Source organism: Tauraco erythrolophus, chromosome 10, assembly GCF_009769465.1.
Source record: "Tauraco erythrolophus isolate bTauEry1 chromosome 10, bTauEry1.pri, whole genome shotgun sequence".
Classification (NCBI taxonomy): Eukaryota; Metazoa; Chordata; class Aves; order Musophagiformes; family Musophagidae; genus Tauraco; species Tauraco erythrolophus.
In genome coordinates, this window is record NC_141474.1 from 4,199,170 (window position 1) to 4,222,141 (window position 22,972).

The 22,972-nt window shown below is 38.6% G+C and overlaps 1 protein-coding gene across 14 annotated transcripts in view; it reads left to right on the plus strand.

Annotated features, from left to right (window-relative positions):
* RABGAP1L (RAB GTPase activating protein 1 like) overlaps positions 1 to 22,972 on the plus strand; it is a 262,481-nt gene that overhangs the window by 142,293 nt on the left and 97,216 nt on the right. For all 14 annotated transcript variants that reach the window (XM_086617889.1, XM_086617904.1, XM_086617893.1 and 11 more), the window contains 3 exons: positions 8,800 to 8,913; positions 18,888 to 18,962; positions 22,526 to 22,651. In XM_086617889.1, the coding sequence (XP_086474015.1) occupies positions 8,800 to 8,913; positions 18,888 to 18,962; positions 22,526 to 22,651 (315 nt within the window). The remainder of the gene's footprint in view (positions 1 to 8,799; positions 8,914 to 18,887; positions 18,963 to 22,525; positions 22,652 to 22,972) is intronic.

A 22,972-nucleotide genomic window follows, 5' to 3' on the forward strand; every position in this document is an offset into this window, starting at 1 on the left:
GACTTCTGTGATCTTGTCAAAAACTGATTTTGATCTTCCGTTCTCCCAAAGAGCCAGAGTCTTTGGTCTTGTAGCCTGACGTCCATGCTGAGTCATACAAAGGGCTGTCAAGTCAACAAAACCACCAGTATTTGGATTTCTTGCATAAAGAATGGAGAAGATGACTCTATAATGGGCTTGTTGACCTTAATGGTTCTGGAAGATGAGTGGTTCAAAAAAATACATACTTTCAAATAACAGAGTGCCTTCACAGTAAAGAAAATGTAAAGATGGTGTTGTCATAGCAAGTATTAAAATGTAAGCATCTAGGATATCAAATGATGGTTTGAATTATGTAGCTGTTGTCAGGGAGCAGATCTGGGAGGTAACTGAGTTGATGTTTTTTACTTACTGTAAACATTGCAGCTGACCCTAAGTCTTGCTGAAATGTTTCTGTCTGGATTATTGGAAGAACTCCGTTGTGTAAGAAAATGAGGGACAGACATTTCCTTTTTGAAGAAGTCGTCGGCGCACTTCAACAACTACAAGCTTAAGAAGGTTTTTAAAATCAATGTATCGGCAAATCTTTATCTGCATAACGCTTCAAAGCGTTTCCTCCTTGTTAAAAATCAACATCTCTGAACAAGATGAACTTCCTTGATATTACAGCGTTTTCTATTTTATTAGCATTCTGCCAGCACCAGGCAATACAGATGCGAAAGGGTAGGGCGTGCTGGGCCTTATGTAGCTATGAATTTTGTTAGAATTCTCTTGTAGACCTGGAATCACTCAGCTTGCAAAGGAAAAGTCAAGCAACTCTGGAAAGCAACACTTTCTTTAAAATCCTAAATGATCCAGTTACATTGATCACGTCAACCAAAAGAAGGTTTAATTTCAGAATTTGTAAAAATACGTGGAAAGAAACACTGACTAGACAGACATCTACTTGGTCAGCGATGCTGCAAGAAACAAATATTTTAAGATCTAGGTTTTTAGAAAAGTTTGCTTTTTAAGGATTTTTTTTTTTTAAGCAGTAACTGTATTTTTCTTTTTTTATGCTTCTTGTAGTGAAGATTTCTAAGCACTTATTTAAAATTGAAGTAAGTTTCATTGCACCATCAATTCAGGTAGATAACTAGGAGTCAAGGATTCAAGTATGCCACTTTTTCCATTTCCTGTAAACAGTTTCACTTGAGTTTTCCACAGCCACCTGGTGTTGGTGCGGTTAAGTATTGTTTGTTAGAAGCAAGCCTTACCTTTCCAATGACTTCTGAAAATTACCCGAGGAGTTGGTGGTAGAGTCAGAAATATTTGACTTTCAAATTACAGATTAATCACGAGAACGTTTTTTCCAACTCTTACAAATGCAATTGTGTCTCTAGTGGAAGAGACATAATCAGAAACCTAATGTAAAAATTAGAAAACCGGAAGGAACTTGGACAAAATTAACTTGCTACATGGATAAATCTGTGCCTTACCTTTTTACTTTTCTGTTGATGAAATAGTGCCTATACACTTTTCAGAGAAAAAAGGTGAAAGGATGGTGAGTAAATTGGCTTTTACTTGGTCTAATGTATCTTCATGTCCTCTGGAGAGGCCAACCTTCCTAAGTAAATAGGTATCCAAAAAAAAAGAGCAAACCCGAGACAAAATCCAGTGCTTAAAATATTCTCTCCAACCTTTGACAAAGAGTGCTGGATATTGTATCTGCTGAAGAGCGTGTGACCCAAATAAAGCCCCAAACATAGTAAGATGGAAATCAAAATACTGTGATATTTACAGACAGATGTGCGTGGCCCTTCATGCCAACTACTCATCATGTGGAGAAAAACCCCAAACCCCATCTGCAAGCCTACAGAATGTCTTCTCTCTCGTGGGAGGTGGGGGAGATTTCAAGATAAGTGCTTAGGAGTGACTCTGGATTCACGGCGTACCGCGCCAATGGCAAAAAATTGCTCCTGGCGCATTCCGAAGTTGGTCTCTTGCCCAGTAGCACAAAGAGCATTTTTCTTTGGACAACGTCTTTCAGAAAGGATACGGCAGAGCAAGGAGAATAAATTATGTATCGGTGGCATACAGGAGAGGGAGGGTGCACAGAGTAGGAGAGGGAGAAGGAAAACAAAACACAAAGATAGTAAAGGTCATGGATATTTTTTGTTTTCCAGAACAAGAGAGCGTATGCAGAATTGATCGTTTTGCGTCTGAGCTAGTTTTGCTGTGATTTTTCACAGAAAAATGTCATCTGATCTGTTGCTGATTGATGGCTCAACCCTGTTAAGATCTGAGCTGTTTCTGCCTTACCTCTGTGACTGCTGCAATATCCCCTTCTTTTTTATAGCTCCATGCAGAACAATATTTACACACATATCTCTATTATTTTATTACTACCTTTTTCATCTGTGCAGTCTTTTAGAATCGTGGAGTCGTCGTTCTCCGTGGTCCAAGTCTCTACCTTGTCCAGCATCTTGTAGCTGAAAACAATCAGCACCAGCTTCTGGGAGGGTTAAAAACCTCATGCTGAGCAGTCGGTCAGTGTGTCCTCATCAAGTCTCCTCCTCCTCCCAAGTAGTTTTAAGATTGACTTAAGTGTTGAAAGAAATACGGTGACAGCCTTTCAAAAGGAGCATCGTTCCCCATTTCCTTGGCACTCGTATGGACGATGGTATAAATAATAGAATAGTTCCTGCTGAGCTAATGACCGACCCAATCCCGGTGGTACTGCATCTGAAAGGATTATAGCCCCTGCCCACAAGCTTTTTAACAATTAGAGAATTGGGATTTTGGAGTGATTGGTAATTTTGTGTTCCTAGTCTAAAAAGGGGCATGTTGGAGATGCTTTTCTGAGGATCCTGTCTTGGGAATTCCTCAAAATTTGAGGCATGAGCAGCTGCCCACTACCTTGTCAAACACAGCTTGAGGAGAATGGCAGATAATTTGATAAAAGAAGATGTGGACTTCCTTGAGCAGAGCTGTATTAGTGATCCAAATTGTTACACTGATGAGAGAAGAGAGACTTTGACACTAAATTTAGATCCAGGTTTGACCTGCCAGAAGCTCAGGGCTGCTCAGATTTGAACTATCGATTTGGCCCGTTGTCCAGTAGCACTGTTGTTTCTTTCTGCTTGTAGAACTAACCTAAATATTATGTTCACTTTAAATATCTTGATATGTAGCTATTAAAAAAACCCAACTCTCTAAAGAATAATCCCCTATTTTTTCTCCGTTTCTATTTCTCCGTTAATTAGTACTCTGAGTATTATGTGCTCTCAGCTGAATAAAAGCTGATGATGATTGAAAGAAAAATCTATTTTTAGAAAAGAGCTGAACTACAAGGTATGTATTTAAAAAATTCTACAGAAGAACCAAGCATAAACCAAACATCTTTTATTCAGTTGTTTTAAAGGAAGAGCTATTGAATTTTATTTTTTCCCCCCAAATATTGATTGATAGGGGACCTGAGATTTTCTCGGATCACACATTCTACTTGGAGGGTTAAAATGTGTGTGGAAAATGATGAGAGGAAAGGGGTTGATGATATGTATGTGTTTCTATTTACCTGGTGTAGTGGAGGGTGTCCCTGCCCATGGCAGGGGGGTTGGAACTAGATGATATTTGAGGTCCCTTCCAACCCAAACCGTTCTACATACGCTGGCACAGTATGGTGTCAGGTTTTGCTGAAAGCAGGAGTTTGGGAAGACATCGTTAATAACGAGAGGCAAAGCTACATGCCAGTTGCACAGATCATTTCAAACCCGTACTGACCTCATCTGTTTTGTATATTTTGTATTTGCTGCCTGATCGTGATTGTGCTTTAGAGAATTTAAAGTTATTATTCATATTCCCATGTGAGTCTGTGTGGAACTGTACAGGACCACAAAGAACTTGAAGGAAAAAAATAAGCAATATGCAAAAAATCTGTTTCTTCAGCAAAATGCTTAGGGTATTGAAACAAAGTCTTAAGACCTAATAACGTGCACTTGGCAAGTCCCTATTTAATTTTGCAGGATTATTAATTAATTTAATTTCAGGATTAAGAGGCATGGATTTATTGAGGGTATCTCCAGCTCCTGCTATCAGCAGTTGGTGTGTTTCCACATTGTACATCTCTGACTAAGCAAGAACGATGACCACCTGCGGCAGCCTGGGACTTTTTGGTCTCCATACAATATATAGAAACATTTTGGCATCTGATCCTGAAGGAGCGTGACACACTAGATTTCCAGGGCATGGTAACTTTAGATGTTGAAAGCCCATTTTGAATTTCTTATTTTTTATATTTTCCTTGGTACTCTGGATTCTGGCTGTTTTTAGCTAATGAAGAGATGAAGCACGAGCAGACAATTTGGTGCAAAATCAGCTGTTTGAACCTCACCAGAGATGCAGACCTGTTAAATGGGTCCAGCCGGGTGAACTGGTACTGAGTCTCCAGCCCATACAAACTCTGTTGTTTTCATATGTAGACATATGTGATAAAACCAAACTTGAGGGAGTTCAAGATTAGAGATAAGCCTTTGGAAGTTAAGTACAATATGAAAATTGCCTGCTCATGTCCATAATGATATGTTCTTGATGACACGTAGTTCTGTGGTTTTGGGTTGTCTTCTTTCCAAGGTCTCTGCCTTGTTGTGTACAGAAGGAATAGTGCTTATCTAATAAGCAAGTTTGGGTTTTTTCCTCTTTTTTCTTTCTTCTCCCTTATTATTCTTCATTGTGTAACCCTGTGCCTTACTGTATACCATTCAGATCAGGACTTGAGGATAAAGTTATTATTTTCCTTTTTGGCATTTCTGTAGGACTCATCACTAAAGTATTTCAGTACTTCAGATGTTAATTGATTTTCATAACACCCTACTGAGATGGGGGATTATTATTAACCAGGGAAATGGAGCACAAGGAGATTGAGGTCAGAAGTACTGCTCAGGTTGAATACCAGATTTGAGACACCTGTGACCCAGTTCATTATTTATTTTTTTTTATTATTCACATAAAACTCTTGAATTCTTTTAATTGCAACTGTGAGTAATTCTGCATTTCTCCATGAAGAGCCGACAGCTGTAATAGAGGCAGCCGTATAGTGAGGAAAGCTCAGGTGACCACCCATAGAATTTTTGCCTAAGTGATGTGCCTGGCTTCACGTAAGAACTTTGGGCAGAAGTGGGGAAAGGATTTGAGCCTTAATACAGCATCGAGATGTATTGACCCAAGAGATTTTTCTTTATTTATTACATTCTCCTGGCTCATACCATCCTTATCCTCCAGTTCCTGTGACACAGGAAGCAAGGATTTACCTACAAGAGTCTTTTCTACTCCCTAACCGTAATCCGTCACCAGAATGGGTCCATTCAGGATGACAAATGAGCAGAGGTGCTTTTTGGAGTGTCTGTGAAATATTCTGAATTAAAAACTAGTTCCTGATGTATATTCATAAAGATTGCCCTATATTTCTTAATTTTGAGTGCCTATGTACCCATAATTTTCTCTTAACATTTATTTATTAAAAAGTTTTCTGTTCTCTTCTGTATTTCTATGTTATTCTGCCTTCTGCCATCACACGTCCGCATTCAGCAGCATCTCGATAGTTTAAAATGGCTGCAGTGTCATTGGTATCCCAGTACAGATGCTTCACAGCTGCAGAAGTTTAGCTGGTTTGAAAGTGAGACGACTCAAAGTAGAGAGCTTGTTCAGCAGGATGTCAGCTGTCATACAGTTGACACGTGAAGATAATGCTTTTCCTCAGTAGAATATTGTTGCTCTCAGTTGGCAGCACAGAAATTATTATTAGAAGCGAGAAAGATCATTAAAACTCTGTGTGCTTTGATAGCCATCTCACCTGAGCTTTTTTTCGTGAGAAATTAACTAATCATGACTTTCAGAAGAATAAAAATCCTCTGAAAACCTGAATTAGGAGAACTATAAACTCAGCTGTGCTGTGGTACTCCTGAGAACAGCGCTTTCAACAAGTTCTATCTGGAAGAGGATAGAAACTGAACCAAAATATTTTTCATGTATTTTAAGAAGTAATTCCGCACTGATCTTCACTCTAGACTCATTTCTTTTTTCTCTTAGATTATGGGTTTATAGTATTTCAGCCGGATGTTGTCTTTTGAGGAGTTAATTATCCTGTCTTTCAGCTGAAATTTTATTTTTGGTCCGTTTAATTGTTTTCCTGTAGTTTTTCAGAAGCATCTGTTGTTAATAATGCTGAGTGAAGACTCTGCTTCAGGCTCCTTTTAACTCAGTACGAGTAAATTTTCATTTGGGCCTTTACACAAATGTTTTTTGGTCCTACCTCGGACGTCTACCTTAGCAACTTCTTGGTGCTCAATTGTGTGTTGGCCTCTCTGTTCAAGAAAAAACAGAAATAGAGAGAAGTCAAACACCATCTTCCTGCTTGACAGAAAAGTGATGTATGTGCTGAACGTGGTGGCCTTCCTGTAACTTTCTTTAAAATGCCTGGATCTTTTCAAATTTGTGCTGAAGAATTAACGTAACAGATTTTTATAACAGGCTCGGTAACCGTGCTCTATTGGTAGATCTTCAATGTTGTTTAAGGCATTTCCTCACATTTGTAACTAAGTTGTCAGATCAATCTGGGAGGAGGACTGCAATTATTTAGCCTCTTTTGTGTTTGAAATCCGTGTAAATGAAAATACTCCTTAAAGAAGTCTGGTTAGAGAACTGCTTATTATTAAATTTTTATTAGTGTTCTGTGTTTTGTTGCGTGTGATTTGAACTGCATGGTTAGTTTCGGTCGCTGATAGTAGCACGATGCTTAAACATCCTGAAAATCATGATGGCAACCTGGTGGAAGCACAAAAATGTGTTTTTCTCCAGCGGTGCCAGTTAGTGTAATAAAAACATCACCTCTCTTCATAAGCTTTCATAACAATAACACGACGATACTCCTGATATTTTACAAAATACAGGTTGTGTTTTTGTCTTGCGCTGAAGATGTTATTGTCAAGCAAGGGGAAAGCAACAGTTGAGATCACTGAAAATTAGGACGTTGTAACTGGATCAATTAATGATGGCAAAGATTCAGAGAAGCGGTGAACTTTAGGGAGAGATTTGGGAGAGAAGAAAGAGGAAGACTTCTGTGTGCAAGAACTGGAAGATTGTACGAACTGCGGAGAGAGATGCGGAGGAAAGATGAGGCCATAGTTTAACATGGAGGGTTGAGAGAATCGAAGGAAGCAAGAACACAGATGAGAATAGAAGATAACTAGGTTTAAAAAAAACCCACAACTTTTTCTTCATACTCATCTGTAATACTCAGTTGCGTGCTGTTAGAAAACATCTTGAAGTGACGTTTATGCTTGGTGTGACTATAGCTATTTTCTTAGCTGCCACTGCAGTGAATGGAGAAGTGCAAGGATGGGTTTTCATCCCTGGGGTGGGCTGGTACAGCCCAGGGTGATGTCTTCGTATGCATTGGGTATGGATGGGCCCAAAAGGAACCTGTAGTTGGGAACTGCTGTGGACTTCTGGCTAAATCCCTCCAGGCAGTTGTGTTGTGGGATGACGCAGACTCACCGTAGAGGCTTTATGGGATTAGGAAACCATCTAAATTTGGGAGATTACCTGGTTACTGACTCCAGCAGATGTAAAGAAACTTTTTTTATGGAGAATCCTGGATTACAAACTGCAATCTGAGGGTTTAGAACCTTTTCTATAACAGAGATGTTTTGTTTTCAAAGTAAAAGTATTTATAAGGGATTTATTTTCTAAGTGGCAGGTGAGAATTCTGTTGTTTTTTTCTTTACGATTACAAAGCTACTAGAGAAAAGCACCCTTTGATATTTACAAACCTAAAGATACTGTCTGAGGGCAACTGGAACCTGAACATAATTGATTAAAATTCCAACTTTGACATTTTGATACGCCTTTCTCATACGCACAGCGGTATTTCTCAGGTCTGATTGCAGTGATTTCCATCTTTTTCTAGACATGCAGTATCATAAACAATTGCTTCTTTATCTACAGAGCTAGGTATGTCTAGGGAACAACTCAGTTGCCTAAACGTGGGCATTTGGTGTCGTTTTAGCTGTATTTGGATATGCAGATCATCCACATGGAGCCTGCAGAGATGATGCAGCACTTACAGCAGACTTGTATCCTTATGCAGTAGCAGCTGCTTACCAGGCAGGATTGTCTTTGAGCTTCTAAAATGGCATCTGACACCAAAGTTTGGGCACCTGAACTCATCCCTAGTTGCTGGTCAATGTAAAAATGTCATTGAATTGGAGATGGTGGCGGGGAAAGATACAAGATTTATCTGAAAATATAATATTGTCTGGTACTTCCTCTGGTTTTGTTCTTTTAAGACCACTTAATAGTAAACTTTGAACATTTCAAAGGAATAGTTGTAATTTGTAATTAACACTGGTTTTATAGTAGATTGATATACATTTTAAATTAATACCTTTGAGCTTGCAAAAGACACACAGTCTAATTTTCTTTTCTTTTCTTTTCTTTTTTTTTTAACTCCCAGAGAAATACATTAAGCATATGTTCCGTGGTAAAAGTGCACCTACAATTAAAAACCAGTCATTTCCTGTGAGTTCTAAACTTGAACTGTAAGCCCGAAGGACAGAAAACATGCCACGTTGCTCTTGTTAAACTGTCAAATTATTACTGCATATGAGGCTAGAGGATTTTCAGTTTTTTCTCAAAGCATTTTTGGAGGATGAGTCAGTAAAGCAGTTATCTAATGTATCCACGTTGACTGCACGTTGAATTTTATATTCTGTTGTGTTTAATTACACTGTTACCGGGCTAATACTTTGGGGGTTTTCTCTCTTTTTTTTTTTTTTTTTACAGGATTCTGCTCAGGAGAGTGTCATTACACGAGATATTCATCGTACGTTTCCAGCACATGATTATTTCAAAGATACAGAAGGAGACGGTCAGGAATCTCTATACAAAATCTGTAAGGTACTGTCAGTACTCTGAATTTTAAAGTGTGTTCCATGTTTTGCTATAACTGTATTTTGCCCTGCTAACCCTGTTCTGAACCAAGTCACTAATCAATAAGATTTTAAAGCTTTATTTAGATTGCATGTGGAGAGTGCAGTTTTTCTGCAGTACTGCGGGTGCTGAAGTACTTTTTATAACCTTGCATTTTGGATGCTGAAGTACTTTTTATAACCTTGCATTTTGAGTCTCCTGAGATGCATGTGAGAAGAGCGAGGCTTCAAGCTAGCTTTGCTAATGGCAGTTTTGATATCAGAGGTCCGGTTCAATGGAAGTGTGGTGTAGTAGAACATCTTTTGCTTTGCTGGGAGGGAGGTTTGCAGGGGAAGAGAAACCCTCGGAGCAAGCTCTGCTATGAGGTTAAGCAAGAATCTTTCTAGATAATTATCTAGAGAACAAGTTAGCTGACCTTTCCACAAGCAATGTGCGTGTGTAGCATTTCACTCATAGCTCTCGGATCAAAGAAAAATCTAATTTCTTTCTTCTAATTTACACATGGGGAAGTTGAGGTACTAAATGAACAGATTTTGCAGCTTGTACAGACAGGCTTTAGTTGCTCAGGAGAGATCCAGAAGTAGAATATTGCAGCTAGATAGGGAGTTCTCTGGCTGTCAGTTGCAGATTTTATTGTGTTTCTGGCAGGCAGTTTTCATTTTAGATTTCTTTTTCTACATGTAGAATAAATGATTGCCTTAGACAAAGCCATTTCCACTTCCCTTCCTTTGTCTTGTTACTCTGTTTCCACCTCCAGGTGATTAATAGACAGAAATGATGGAGTTGTCATAACAAGCAGAAAAGAATGTCCTGCCTTTGGGGTGTAATGATACATATTCCTGTTCTCCAGATAAATTCTATGGTGATACAGACTCCTATTCAAACAATAATTTGGACGACTGTTAAATATAGCTGCTTAGGTTACATATATTGAAGTTCATTGTCATGAGTAATTCACATTAAAAAAAAAAAAAAGTAAAAAATAAAGGAGCAGAGCGAACTTTGAACCAATTATATTGATTTCTTACTGATCTTGGAGGGCTCTAGAGGGCTACGAGAGAACCGTTCCTGTGCCAATCTTTGAAAAGAATAACTAGGACAATGCAGGTAATTGTGGGCTTGTCGGTTTGGTATCAGTTAAGTGATGGAATAGCATTCAGCTTATGGAGACTTAAATGTGAGAAGTATATTATAATGAATGCCTGTGAGTTTACTGAAAATAGATCTTGGCAAGCTAATACAAAAAAAATAAAAATAGAGGTTTCGTTGGTGAGGGTAATTCTATTGAAACTCTGTAGATCGTGTAGTCTGCCATGCAAAAAATGTATAGATGCTGGACAAGCTAGAACATGAACAAGATACACATTAGAGATTTAAAAACTGGCCAGCTAGCAGGTTACTGAACATCAGCACCGAATAAATGTCTTTCAGACAAGGCGTCGTGAAGATGGCTTGTTCATTCGATGTACTCTGGTTAGTTACCTAAATGGAAAAATCATTGCTGAGAAAGGTGTCTTGATCATAGAATCATAGAATGGTTAGGGCTGGAAGGGACCTTCAAAGGTCATCTAGTCCAACCCCCCTGATGACACAAAGAAAAAGGGAATGGTAAATAACGAGGTGTTAAAGGATGAATCTTCAGGATAGAATCTATGAGGATAGCACCTAAAGGATAGATGAATCTTGTGTAGGCATGGAATGACTTGAGTAAGTCAGTATTTTACAGCTGCTGCAGCTGCCTTCGGTTACTGTGTACAGAATTAAAGATGACTACTTCTACGTTGGAAAGAAGCTGTAGAAGTTCCATGAGGATGATGAAGGGATTTGGCAACATACTTTGGAAAGAAAAACTCTTTTTCATGAATGAATATCTCAGTCCCTTTTATTTAATAAAGAGGAGATAAAAGAGTGAATCTGTCTGAACTAGAAGCGACTTAGAGGAACTGTCTGTCTCGCAGGCAGCTTCACAGAGGCAGAGATCTCAAACCTTCCCGGGTTTTCTGGAGTAGAAGTGGAGAATTCTACTCGTCTTCCAAAGCTGGGAGCCTACCCTGCTCTCAGGGCCTCTACAGCTCCTGCAGAGAAAGTCGCTGCAGATGTTGGTCCTCTTTTCTTGAAGGATCTAGATCAGAGGCCTGTCAGGGTGTGCATCAAGTTGAGCACCACTTGTCCTGTGAAGCATTTTGTGTTTCCTACGGTTGAATGACCTCTGCCACCTCGCCGCTTTCTCTTGATATGAACACATTCTGTGTAGCATCTTTGCAGTCAACTTTTCATTTACTGCTCCGAACAGCTTTGTCTCATCAGCAGGCTTTGTTACTGTGCTATTTTTATGTGTTCTGTACGATTTGTGAATATTTTCAACAGCATCAGCCCTTGCATGGCATTCTGTAAGGTTCTGTGAGTGACCTTGTCTTCCTTCTGTGGGTGAAAACTGACTGTTTATTCCTACTTTTTGTTGTCTACCCTTTAGTCGAGTATTTGAGTGGATAAGAGGACCTTTTCTGGTGGCAGCTGAGTTCCCCAGAAACCTGTTGGGAAGGGGTCTTGTTAGAAGACTTTCTAAAAATCCTGGTTGATGCTATTGACTGCCTCATTCTTTTATGTGCTCATTAGTTCAAAGAAGGATTTGGGAAGCATTGCTTCCTGGTAGAACAGCCATATCCAATCTTCAACATTGAATTATTCATAAGTTTACTGATTTTATTCTTGACAGTTTCTACCTACTTGCCAGTATGGAGATGAGGCACAACTGCTGTGTAGATTTCTAGGCAGCTCCTTTTCCTTTGCACTGTTTCCTTAAATGTCTTTGACTCTGTCCTACAGATGACCTGGCTGTGACCAGGTCTAACTGGACCTTGAGTTTAAGATTGGTGTGGTGAGTTTTAGAGAAATACTGTTACAAGCTAATTAATTTGCTTTTAAACTTGTCATTACATAACCAAAAAAAAGTGAAAATCAGTGTTGAGAGTAATATTGTGGCTGTTTTATATTACTAGATTAACTTTGAACACTCATGCCCTTCTTCTAATATGAAAGCGAAATATTTGGAGAACAAGATTATTGAATAAGGCTAGTAAAGGTCTGTCCTCAGGTGGGAGGGTGAAAAGCTAAAGAGCATTTTCTTCCTGCCCCACTGAAATGAGAGATGATCTGAGCTGTCAGGTAAAAAGGAAAACCATTAAAAGCTCACTGCCTCATTTCAACGGGTCTGTCAGTTTTAGTTCCATCTCTTAATCTCTTCTTCAGAACAGTAGGAAATCAGGAAAGATGGAAACTTTTTCAGTGGCAGAACATTTATGTGACAAAGTATCTAAAAATAAACTTTAAGCCTGACAATGGTGATAAGGAATGAAAAGAGTTCCAGATCTAGATTGGAGATTTCACATGAGGACATCGCATGAGCTAGATTGGCTCAGAGCAAACATCTTGGGGAAAATACGCCTGGTTCTTGCACACTTTCTGTTTAAATACTATGTGAATTCTAGCAGTATTTAAAGAGCTGATTCTCTGCATTACAATGCATAACAGAATAGTACTCCTGACCTACTTCCACACGTGCATCTGTGGTTAACAGCTCGATGCTCCAGGGAATCAAAGCACTTGGCAGAAAGGGTCCGCTCGGCTGTGGAGTGTGCGCAGCGCGGAATTTAACGTGAGATGCGTTTTCTCTGATTTTCGGATTGAAGTAACTCCTGCTCGACAGCCAACCGCTGTGACTTTAATAGGAGAAAGGGGAGTAGGTTGCAGGGCCATGAGTCAGGTTAACTGGGTGAGTACCCTCACTGGGCAAACTGGAGAAATACACACACCACTGCCTCGGTTTTCTGCAAATGGTTGAATTACTTTTCAGAGAAACAAAGTTGATGTTAGTGCTTTTCCAGTTAAAAAGACGTTATGGAAGGATAGGAATCATTGGTACCATGACCATTTTTTTTTTACTTGTCTTCTTGATTGATCAAATTTGTAGTTTTTTCCTAATCCCAGTCATGCTGGCCAGAAAGTTTTATGCACAGGACCAACGTGATAGCTGTTTACTGTGAAATGAAACAGTTTCAGTCCTCGTTCCAATGTCTGTCTGTTTGTTGGTACCCACATTAGTAGAGAGAATAATAAACTGTTTTTCTAGCAAAGCTAATACTGAATGGGCTCCAATATGGGTGTTTTGGCTTTCTTTGCTGTGTAATGGAAATGTGAAAACATCTTTGCTCTTCTGTGACCAGCAGCTTCTATACCGTGATAAACTGCAAATGATGGATTACTCTTTGGCTCATCCTTCAGCATGGCAGAACTGCTGCTTAGTGCTGGCCTGTAAGCTGATTGTCTAACTTTCATCCTTTTTTTACATTTTCATTTCCATTTCACTGCAGCATCTTTTTTTTCACATGGTCACCTCTTCTCAGCATGCACATATTGTTCCGTGTTTGTCAGTCCTTAGTATCTCCTCAGATTTACAAATGGGAAGTTTTGGTATTTGTCCACTTCAGATTAATTATTTGTCAGAGAACAGATCTCTTTCTTTCCTATAGGATTCTATTTGCCAGTTTTAGAATAAACATAGGAGCATAAACAGAATCAGTTAAGAATTATTTTCCATCTATTTTTAGTTGTTTATTTTCTTTGCTCCTGAGTTGAAGAGCAGTTTCAGTAAATATTGTTGCCTTGTTTGATGCAGAGGATGTTAAATGTTATCTTGTCTTCTGCCATTTACATATTAACAAGGTTCCTTCTCCGTGCGTCTGTGCTCAGCGAGGAAGCAGCAGTCCTGTTCTTGCGTATGAGATTACTGGTGAAAAGGTCAGGATTGTGAATCCTGAATGCTGGAAAGAGAGCAAAGGCTTGTTCGGAGGCCTGCCTGAATAAATGTGAAGATTGCTTCATTCTCTCGGCCCTCGTAGCTCTGGCGGAGGCGTATTGTGTGACTTACACGTGCCTCTCCCTGATACTCAACAAATAACTGATTTCTAAAAATACAGTTTCCAGTTAACACAGAAATTCCTTCTATAATGTGATACATCCTAAATGCTGCAGTCATGGGAATATTATTTACTTTCAGACTGTTAGCCTTATAATAAATGGAAGTATGGAGTTTTAAATTATGCTGGCACTACAATTATCGAGTGACCGAGCATGTCGTAAAAGACCTTGTTGCGCGAGGAGTCTGCACCGAAGCACGGATGTTTTCTTGAGACAGTCTGTTTTGCAGGCACCACCTGAGGCTTTTAACTCTGCTCAGCACAGAGCTGTGTCTCTGTCAAACACCGAGCAGATTCCCTAGATCATTTCTATCATTTTGGTAGTGACACAAAGGTAAGAGCACATCAGGCTTTTTAATTCTTCCCCCCAAAAAACTTGCCTTCAGTTCCTGTTGCGTTTTCCTGGGACACAGATGCTGGATATCTCTTATGGCTGTTGACAAGCACTGTGCCAGTGTGCCTGTCGCTTTTTCAGAGAAGTGAGTGTTTCCTGTGCCAGGGAACATTATTACTGGCAAGAGAGGTACCGTTATTGCCGATGAGGGATGGAGATCTGTAGAGCCTCTGCTCAAACCTTTCCCTCTGCATTGCCCTGAAGTCGGGGGGGGTGGGGGGACTGGAATGAAAGCTCTGAAAATGTAAGACCTTTATATGAGGCAGACACTAGAGAAATATTTTTCATGAGGTTTCTTTAGCGTCTAATGTAATTTTAATGTTTAGTTTCTAATATCATTGAGTTACTATGGTAAAGGCAAATTGGCAATGTGATTGTAAGCTGATGTTTGCTGGTTAGTGTTTTGCATTTTGTTGTTTTAAGTACATTTGAATCTTCAGGAAGTGTAAGCAATTATTTCCGTGTTTAGGAGGATGTTAAATGGTGAAAACCATTTTATTCCGGAATTTTGAGAATTTCAAGAAGAACTCTCTGCTCTTCCTTTTTTAAAACTGCCGGGACTTATACACAGTAGTTGCAGAAATCTCAAATCTGACCTTCTAAATTCAGATTGACAACCTTTCCATTCGTCTTTTAAACGCTGCTTACTTGGAATTTTTCTGTGTGCAGAAGATTCAGATCTTGGGAGATTTTCCTCCATTAAATATTTTCGAGGTGAATTTCTGTCCATCTCTGGATTCTTCATTCACTTTCCCAACATGCAGGCCGTTCTCTATCATTGACTTTATTTCAGGAGACTCTTTTGCTTCCAAAATATTCACTTCCTAATGATATTGTACTAATAGCTGCATAGTAGTTCTTCTCTTCAGAAGACAGATAACTAGTAAAAAGGCATTTTAATTCCGTGAGTGAGATCTTCATTTAGTTAAAATGAATGAAAGTAGACTTCAAGTCAGAATCTTCATTATGAGACAGAGAATATGTAAAATCTCAGTTAACTGGAGTATTGTGATTGGAGATTCCCCAAGAGCTTAAAAAAATAATAACTTAAAAGACAGCAATGTTGTCACAGGCTGTCATGGGAAAAATCCCATTCTCTTGAAATTCCAAAGTTACGACTGCAATGGCAGGAGGGGATTTGGGAGTTCGCATTGTTTTCGTGTTTCATGTGGAAAGACAAAGTTAACGCTCCTCAGTCTGTTAAAAGAATAAATCTTAAATAAGTCATCTCAGATCTTTTGTTAATAATATGATATTATGGTGGTATCTGTAGGCAGCATCCTTATTTTTGAGGCTATTTTGGTTAATGACATCGTATTTCAGCTGTATCAAGTCCCGTAGGTTACTTAAAACTAAAACAGTAGAATTGGAAATGTAACATGCGTAAAGCTTCAAAAATCTCTTTGCTTTGGGCAAATACAATGAAATCATGTAAATTTTAGAGACTTCATTAAAAAAATAAATCTTTAGTTGCCAGGATTATGATGCTTTGACTTAACAGCAGAATCTTTCTCAGTTTGATCTAATTGTCACGCAGAACTGAAGTTAGTATCTAAATATCTGGTAAGAGCTGCTTGTGAAGATCAGATTTTCAGGAAGAACCTAGTGAAAATTACCTTCAAAAAGCGAGCGGATCAAGCAGTTAATAGTTTTTTCATAGTTGTCGGTACCTTCAAAGATTTGTTAATGGTGTCATCCTTTTACCGTGGCCCTCAGACTTTTTTCTCTTATACATCCTGTGTATATTTGTGTCCCCTAATTAATTTAAAATATTTTTTTGAAACCATATTATCGAGTGCTTATTGATTTGTAGTTCTATGGATCACCTCTTTTACAACTGCTTTGAATTTGTCATCTAGTCTTCTGATTTAATCAACCAATTAATGGTTTACTGTTTTCTTCCCCTCCTTCCCCACTCCCTCTCCCAGCTTTTTGGGTGAATACTATCTGTTCTTAATAAATTTTTAGTATTTTTATTCCTTTTAATTTATAATCTCTTCTGATACTCAGTTGGAAACAGACCCTTCAGCACATCCCCTGTTAGAAATGGTTCCAGCAGGATGACAACCCCTGTGATTCTTCTGTAATAAACCAGACACAAAGAAAGTTCATGTGGATTTTCTGCAATAATTTAAATACAACTTTTCTACCTCGACCATATATTTTCCAAGCAGAGGCTCTGCCTTCCTGCCCTGGATGTGTTTGAAAATGGATTTATTACTACTTCTAATGTGTTTAGGAAGTTGATTATGAGAACATTTCTTGGTCTTCCTTCACGTTTTTATATTTAGCATGCAGAGTGAGGATTTTTTTGCACCCTCCTCCATTTTCCCTCTTTTGCCATAATTTCAACTTCTGTCACAATCTCAAAAGAAGTATCTTTGTGTTTCTGATACCTTTCTTTACTTTTTAATCTACATCAGTTTTGGAGGCAGTTTGTTTGCTCTAACGTGTTCATCTGTCAATAGTTATTTTAAAACTATTTTGGATTAATTTATTGCTGTTTTCAGCAAATAATAACTATTGTGCTAATAATGCTTCTCAGAGCAGTGAGAACCTCCACGTGTTCATAATTTGCTATTAATTTTTCAGCCTGGAAACTTTTAAAGGAAAATAGAAGTGGTTTTATATAATATGAAGAAATCATAAATCAGATTTATTATTTTCAATTCTGCATGTCTGTTCCTAAGCAGAGCTGGCCTTTCAAAAGCAGGAATAATACCACTTTTAGGACTGCTACAGAAATAAAGTATTGGACATCTATAAACTGATAGATTTTGGGGAACAAGTAGATAAAGGCTCATGGTGATGATGATTAACCAGTAGATGGTTCTACTTAGTCATATGCAATATTAAGTGTTGAAAGTAATTTCTGTTAATTCAGCATTTAGTAGCTGAAGAGTAATTTCAAATTCACTTTTTCCAAGACAACATCCTTTTTTCCCAATTCCAAGTTTTGTGTCTGCAGTTGTACATTTCTGGAGTTATTTTTGTGGCTAGAGCTGACTTAAACTAGTAAGCAGATTGTAATGGTTCGTTAAATATTCTTCAATAATTGATGTGACTAGTCGTCTTGTAGTTGCTTGGCCACTGAAACTGAGCAGTGGATTGGGATTATTTTCACTCTGATTCTAACTCATCCTAACGTAGTTCAAAGGAATGGTGAGCAATATAGACCAATGGCAAAGAGCTGTATGTAAGTCACAGTTTAGTTTTTCACAAAGCTACAAATGTGTTAGGAAATGTATGGATGAGTTGCTTGCAAACAGTGACCTTTAAGGGAATACTCAGGTTATGTTCTTCACAGAAATCTTCTCTTCTGGAATCATTACAGAATTCCTTCTAAATATTTCTTTCTTAGTTTTTGCCCCTCAGAATGAAAAAGGAAAGGTGATTTAAAGACTTTAAATATGTTTTGGCTTTCATTTTAACATTCCTGGCAGGAATTATTTGCAATTATGTTAATAGTATTGGCTGGAAAGGAGTCACATCCCTCTTTGGGTCACAATTCCTTACCTTTTGAAGAGGCAGCTTAACCACCTTTGAAATGTGCACTCGACCCCGGTGGGTTTGGTTCCCCAGCATACCTGACGTCGTTTGTTCACAGTCTCCCTGTACTTCCATTCGGTGCATTTGCAATCTTGATTTCATTCAAGACTCAAAAAAAATAAAAAGAAGATAAGCACCGTGTTCCAGTTCAAAACGTTCTCATCTGTAAACAGTCTTGGAGGCGGCGTGGGGCAAAGTGGGTTTTTCTGATTCACGTGGCTCGTTCTTCTCTGTAGCTCTGATCTTGTGCTTTGGTTTTCTTTGGCTGTAACCTTGGTACCTTGCTTATTCTCTCCGGATGTCTCTCTCCGATGTCAATCCTGCTGCTGCTTGTACTTGCTCAAGTTTCTTCAAATTCTTAACATCCTCTGACGTCTCTTTAAAGACAGTATCTGTCGTCTTGTCTCAGAAAAGTAAGGGGGAAGGAAAGGTTGGTTATTTTAGTTTTGGTTTTTTAGGAGTAAGAAAAGAGTAGTATGTCAATCATGCCATAGGAAAATGAGGCTTATTCATTCCTCAGCATAACAAGGACATGGAAAAACTGTTTCTGATGAAATTTTCAGGCTAGAGTTGTTCTCGGTGGTTTTCTACCTACCAACCAACCTCAGTTCCTATACTCTCATGATGTCAGAACTTGTTTTTCCAAAAACAAACAGTCACTCTCCCCACAACACAAAATAACCTGGGTTTTATATCGTATTTGTTACATTGTCAAAGTTATATCATTACTGACCTCAGCAGAGTTTTCCATGATTTAGGTGAAGGGAAATTGCATCCAACTGTTCTCGTGCTGTTCGAAAAATAAAAATGAAGATTTACAAATATATCTATGGTAGATTGAGGGTGACCTGTAGATGTTTTCCTAAGTGCCCTGAAAGCCTATGCAAGAATGGTTACAGTTTCACAACTTTTATTATTTTAGTCTCCTCAGTATTACATATTCTGAAGAGCTCGTTAATTATTACACACTTCGTTAATGCCTGCGTGCATTTTCAATATATGCTGCCGTTTATTTTTTCTAGGCATACTCTGTCTATGATGAAGACATCGGCTATTGCCAGGGACAGTCTTTCCTTGCAGCTGTGCTTCTGCTTCATGTGAGTTAATTGCCAAATGAAAGCTTTGAGATTTGAAACCAAAGCAGCTTTAAAATCAGTAGTACTGTAACACGCTGTTTGACAGATATTTACTGATGTTTATTTGTCTGTATTCATTTTCCTCTTGTTGTTTTTGGCAAATAGTGACTAATGACTCCTATCTTTATGAATGTAGATTTCCTTTATCTAGGAGAAATCCATTAAATTGTCAAGTACTTCTGTGTCAAAACCTGAAACTGATTTGTTACATGTTAATATTTTCTTTTAATTTAGTTGTCAAGTAGGTGAGCTCCCTTTGTGTTCATGGAGAATTTGACTTTGAGAGATATTCTCAGAGTAGCTAACCAGAGCAAGTGATCTCATCAGTTTTCAGGGAGACTTTTTATCCTAGGGCCATTTTATTTTATCATGTCTTTTGAGTGAAAGCTGAATTTTTAACCTTGATATTTCAGCCTGTAACCAAAAACTGTACAAACTTCGATCTGTTGCTTCCTGTATATACACGTGTGTGTGTACAGAGATAAATACACAGGTTTTATATTTGCAAGATGCTTTCACTTTGATGTATGAGTGGAAAAGCAGATTCAAGTAGTGTGGGTATTGTAAAGAATATCTGAATAGACCACTCGAAACCGCAACGACTCTTACTCAAGCTCTTGCCTGTTTTTTCCGTCAGGCCAATTAATAAATCGTTAATCGTGGTTGAAATACGTTTGAGATTGTGGTTTTGAGTCAGCTGTTTGTACATATGTTACACATGCACTTCCTGAGGTATCTAGAACTCAAAATTCAGATTAATTGACCTTGTAATTCCTAGTGACATCTGTGACTCCTGGAAGACTTAAGGAGCATGATACACAGTGACAGTGTTACAGAGAAGCTTTAGAGTCTTTAAGGATAAACCTGAAATTAGTCACACTGTTGCAATCCCACATACACTGCAAATGAGCTTATCTAACAGTTTATTTTGCAATTAACTTTTTCCCCGAAGAAGGATTTTCAAGTCCCACTGAAGAATAAGCCATTTTCGATACCAGAGTTGTTTAGGAACGAGTGGGTGTCACATTCTCAACGTTTGACTAATACTTCAGCTCCTCTCACTTAGTTGTACGCTGTCATTACTAGAGAGAATCACCTCTGCTTCTCGTGTTTCTGGAGTCAGAAGAAATTGCCCTGTACGTAGGGAATACTAAATGGCAATGACACTCATTTTAATATGCCCTTTATAACATTTGCTTTCATAATAGGATATTAAACTGAAATAATCAGAGAAAGGGGGGAAGGGAAGCAGTCTCAATGAGCTCATGTAAGTTGGGAGCTTCCCAGGATGTCCTCAAACTCTTGTTTTTCTCAAATTCTCCAACCAATCTGTATGCTGTGAATGCTTGTAAGACCCTCTCTAACTCTTCTATCTTTGCATGGATTTCTAGACGCTTTCCTTTCCCTTTTTTCTGGGACAGGATATCCTTTCTCTGCAATGTAGATTGTTTTTTTCAGGGATGGTTGGGTAGCCTGAACCTCCATCCTGGCTTTTTGTGATTTTGTTGCTTTGATGAAATTCCCATCAAAGGTGAGCAGGTAACTTCTAATCACAGGGGGACAGTGTTGCCAACTCTAACCCTTTTACTGTAAGCCTCACAGCGTTTGAGTTTTTTTTCTTGTTGTCTGCCTCTTGGAGTCATTGCTATGTGAGAAACTAAAATTTCATTTTAAAAAACGGTACATTTCTGACTTTTGTGATTCCAAAGAAAAGTTAATAAGCGGCAAATATCTAAATGCTAAAAATCAGAACGGAAGTGCCAAAAATGAGTTTGGTTTGAAATAAATGAGAAATGAAAACTTGATTTATGATTTTGAATTCTTGGGGTTGGTAATACTGGAGAACTTCCATCCACTGAGAGCGAGGACTCGGTGGCCTCTGCCTGTAAATGATTTTGGCCTGGTACTCACCTCTGTTCCCTCTCCCTGTCTGGGGCGGGTGGGAAATGATTGTCAATGCACGTGTGTCTGATTGAGCATGCAAGGTAGGTGTGTTTGTGCATGAACATCTCTCATTTTATTAGAAATAATTGTTACCTTACAAAAAAAAAAAAAAAAGAAATTTGCATTCATCTTATTATAAAGCAGGTTCAAGGCTTTTGGTCAGGATAAAACTCTTTCTTCCCTTTACTTTGTCTGCAGCTTTTATCCGCTGTCAGTGGGGAGCATTCCATCCAGATAAAATTGGGATAAAGAACTTTGAGATTCTTAAGAGCTTGTCCTAGGCGAATCTGGCCTGGCCAGGTAGCTAGTTGCTCATCGGGCAGTTCTTTGTGCTAACTAGTTACTTTCATGTGCGCTGGCTGAAAATGAAAATGAAAGTGTCTGCCCTGGAGACAGGCCATAATCGTAGGCTGAACCGTAAAAGATGAAACCCTGGAGGTAAATACCAAGAAACTAAAATTGTCTTTGAAGAAAATACTGAGCTTTTCTCTATCGCTCATATTTGATAAGGGGTTGGCAAGAGGCTGAACGAGTGAATATGCTAAAAGGTCAAGAGTTGTCATTCTTGATACTCAGTTGTCGTTGTCATTTGTTACAATCTGGTGCCTGCAAAAGAAAGGTGGTTTTTAAATGTGATTGAAAACGTGATTTGGGGTCTGCAGTGACTCTCTATGCCTGTCTTCTTACTGTGTTGCCCAAAGGCATGAGGGAACGGGGAGAGAGGTAGAGATGTCTTATCCATGGGGGGTTGGTGACACAAGGCTTCCCACAGATTAGATATTCAGTGGGCTCAAGCCAACAAGTGGAACTTCAGAGTGGCTCACACAGCCTGTCCTTCAGTACTGCCTTCTAAAACTGTTGGATGAGAAATTTTGGTCAAAATTAAAGAGAGATTATGGAGATAGGGCTTCTGATGAAGTCATGATGTTGGTAGATGGGATCAGCCCTCCTCGGCTCAGGTATAGGTTCTGAAGGGAAAATTTGTTATTTCCTTATTCATCATGGGAAACCTGACTTCAGAGAGTTTGATGGATGTCTTGGAGTTTGGATGAAAGTAGATAAGCATTAATTCTCACTAAGGGTTGATTATACCTTAGTTTTCCTGAATTTTTCCCCTTTAACCAGGTGTGTCTCAGTAGAAATCTCTGTCATGAATTGTTTTTGTTGTTTTTTTTTCTTTTCTTTCTTTCTTTCTTTGTTTTTTTTTTTTTTTGTTTGTTTTTTAAATTGTTCTGTAGCTGAGAGTTGTGTACTGGTTGTTCTCTTATCTCTTTGGCAGAAAGAGTACTGATGACAGTTGTGCTGCTGTAGGGATGTGTACTTACATGAACTTACGATATGATCCTGCATTTTCTTCAAAGATGATCTTACAGAGCCAAGTCAAGGTGCTCGTCAAGGAGAATAGTCTCCTTGAGATTTTAGTGGCTTAATTCTGCATTCAGAGTGCTTTGCTGAAAATTTTAATATATTCCTAGTTCTAAATTCATCATTCATTAGATGCTTAATTGTGTGTATTTGTGTAACGAATGTCCAGCCTCAGCCCAATTTCTAACTTTGTGTTTGTGTATTTTCCCAAACAGATGCCGGAGGAGCAGGCATTCTGTGTATTTGTGAAAATAATGTATGACTATGGCTTGAGGGACCTCTACAGAAATAACTTTGAAGATCTCCATTGCAAATTTTTCCAGCTGGAGAAGTTAATGCAGGTGGGGCCGGGGTAGCAAATTCTTCTACTTTCATAAATGGAAATACTGGCATGAAGAAGAGATTCATGCTTTGCTTCCATGAGCCACAGAACAATAAACCCCCTTCCTTTTAGAGGTGGGGTAGAACCAAAGCAGGGAAGTTTAATATCTGGATCCAAACACTGTGAGTCAGATTTATTTCTAATTTCTTTTGTCTTTTGTGTGCTAATGTTGTTGCTAATCTTTGTATCCAAGCAGAGTAGGTGTCTGGGTTTTTTCCTCTCTCCATTTGCTTACTCTCTTCCCTATTCCGTGATGTTGCTTAGAGGGAATGTCCCTGTT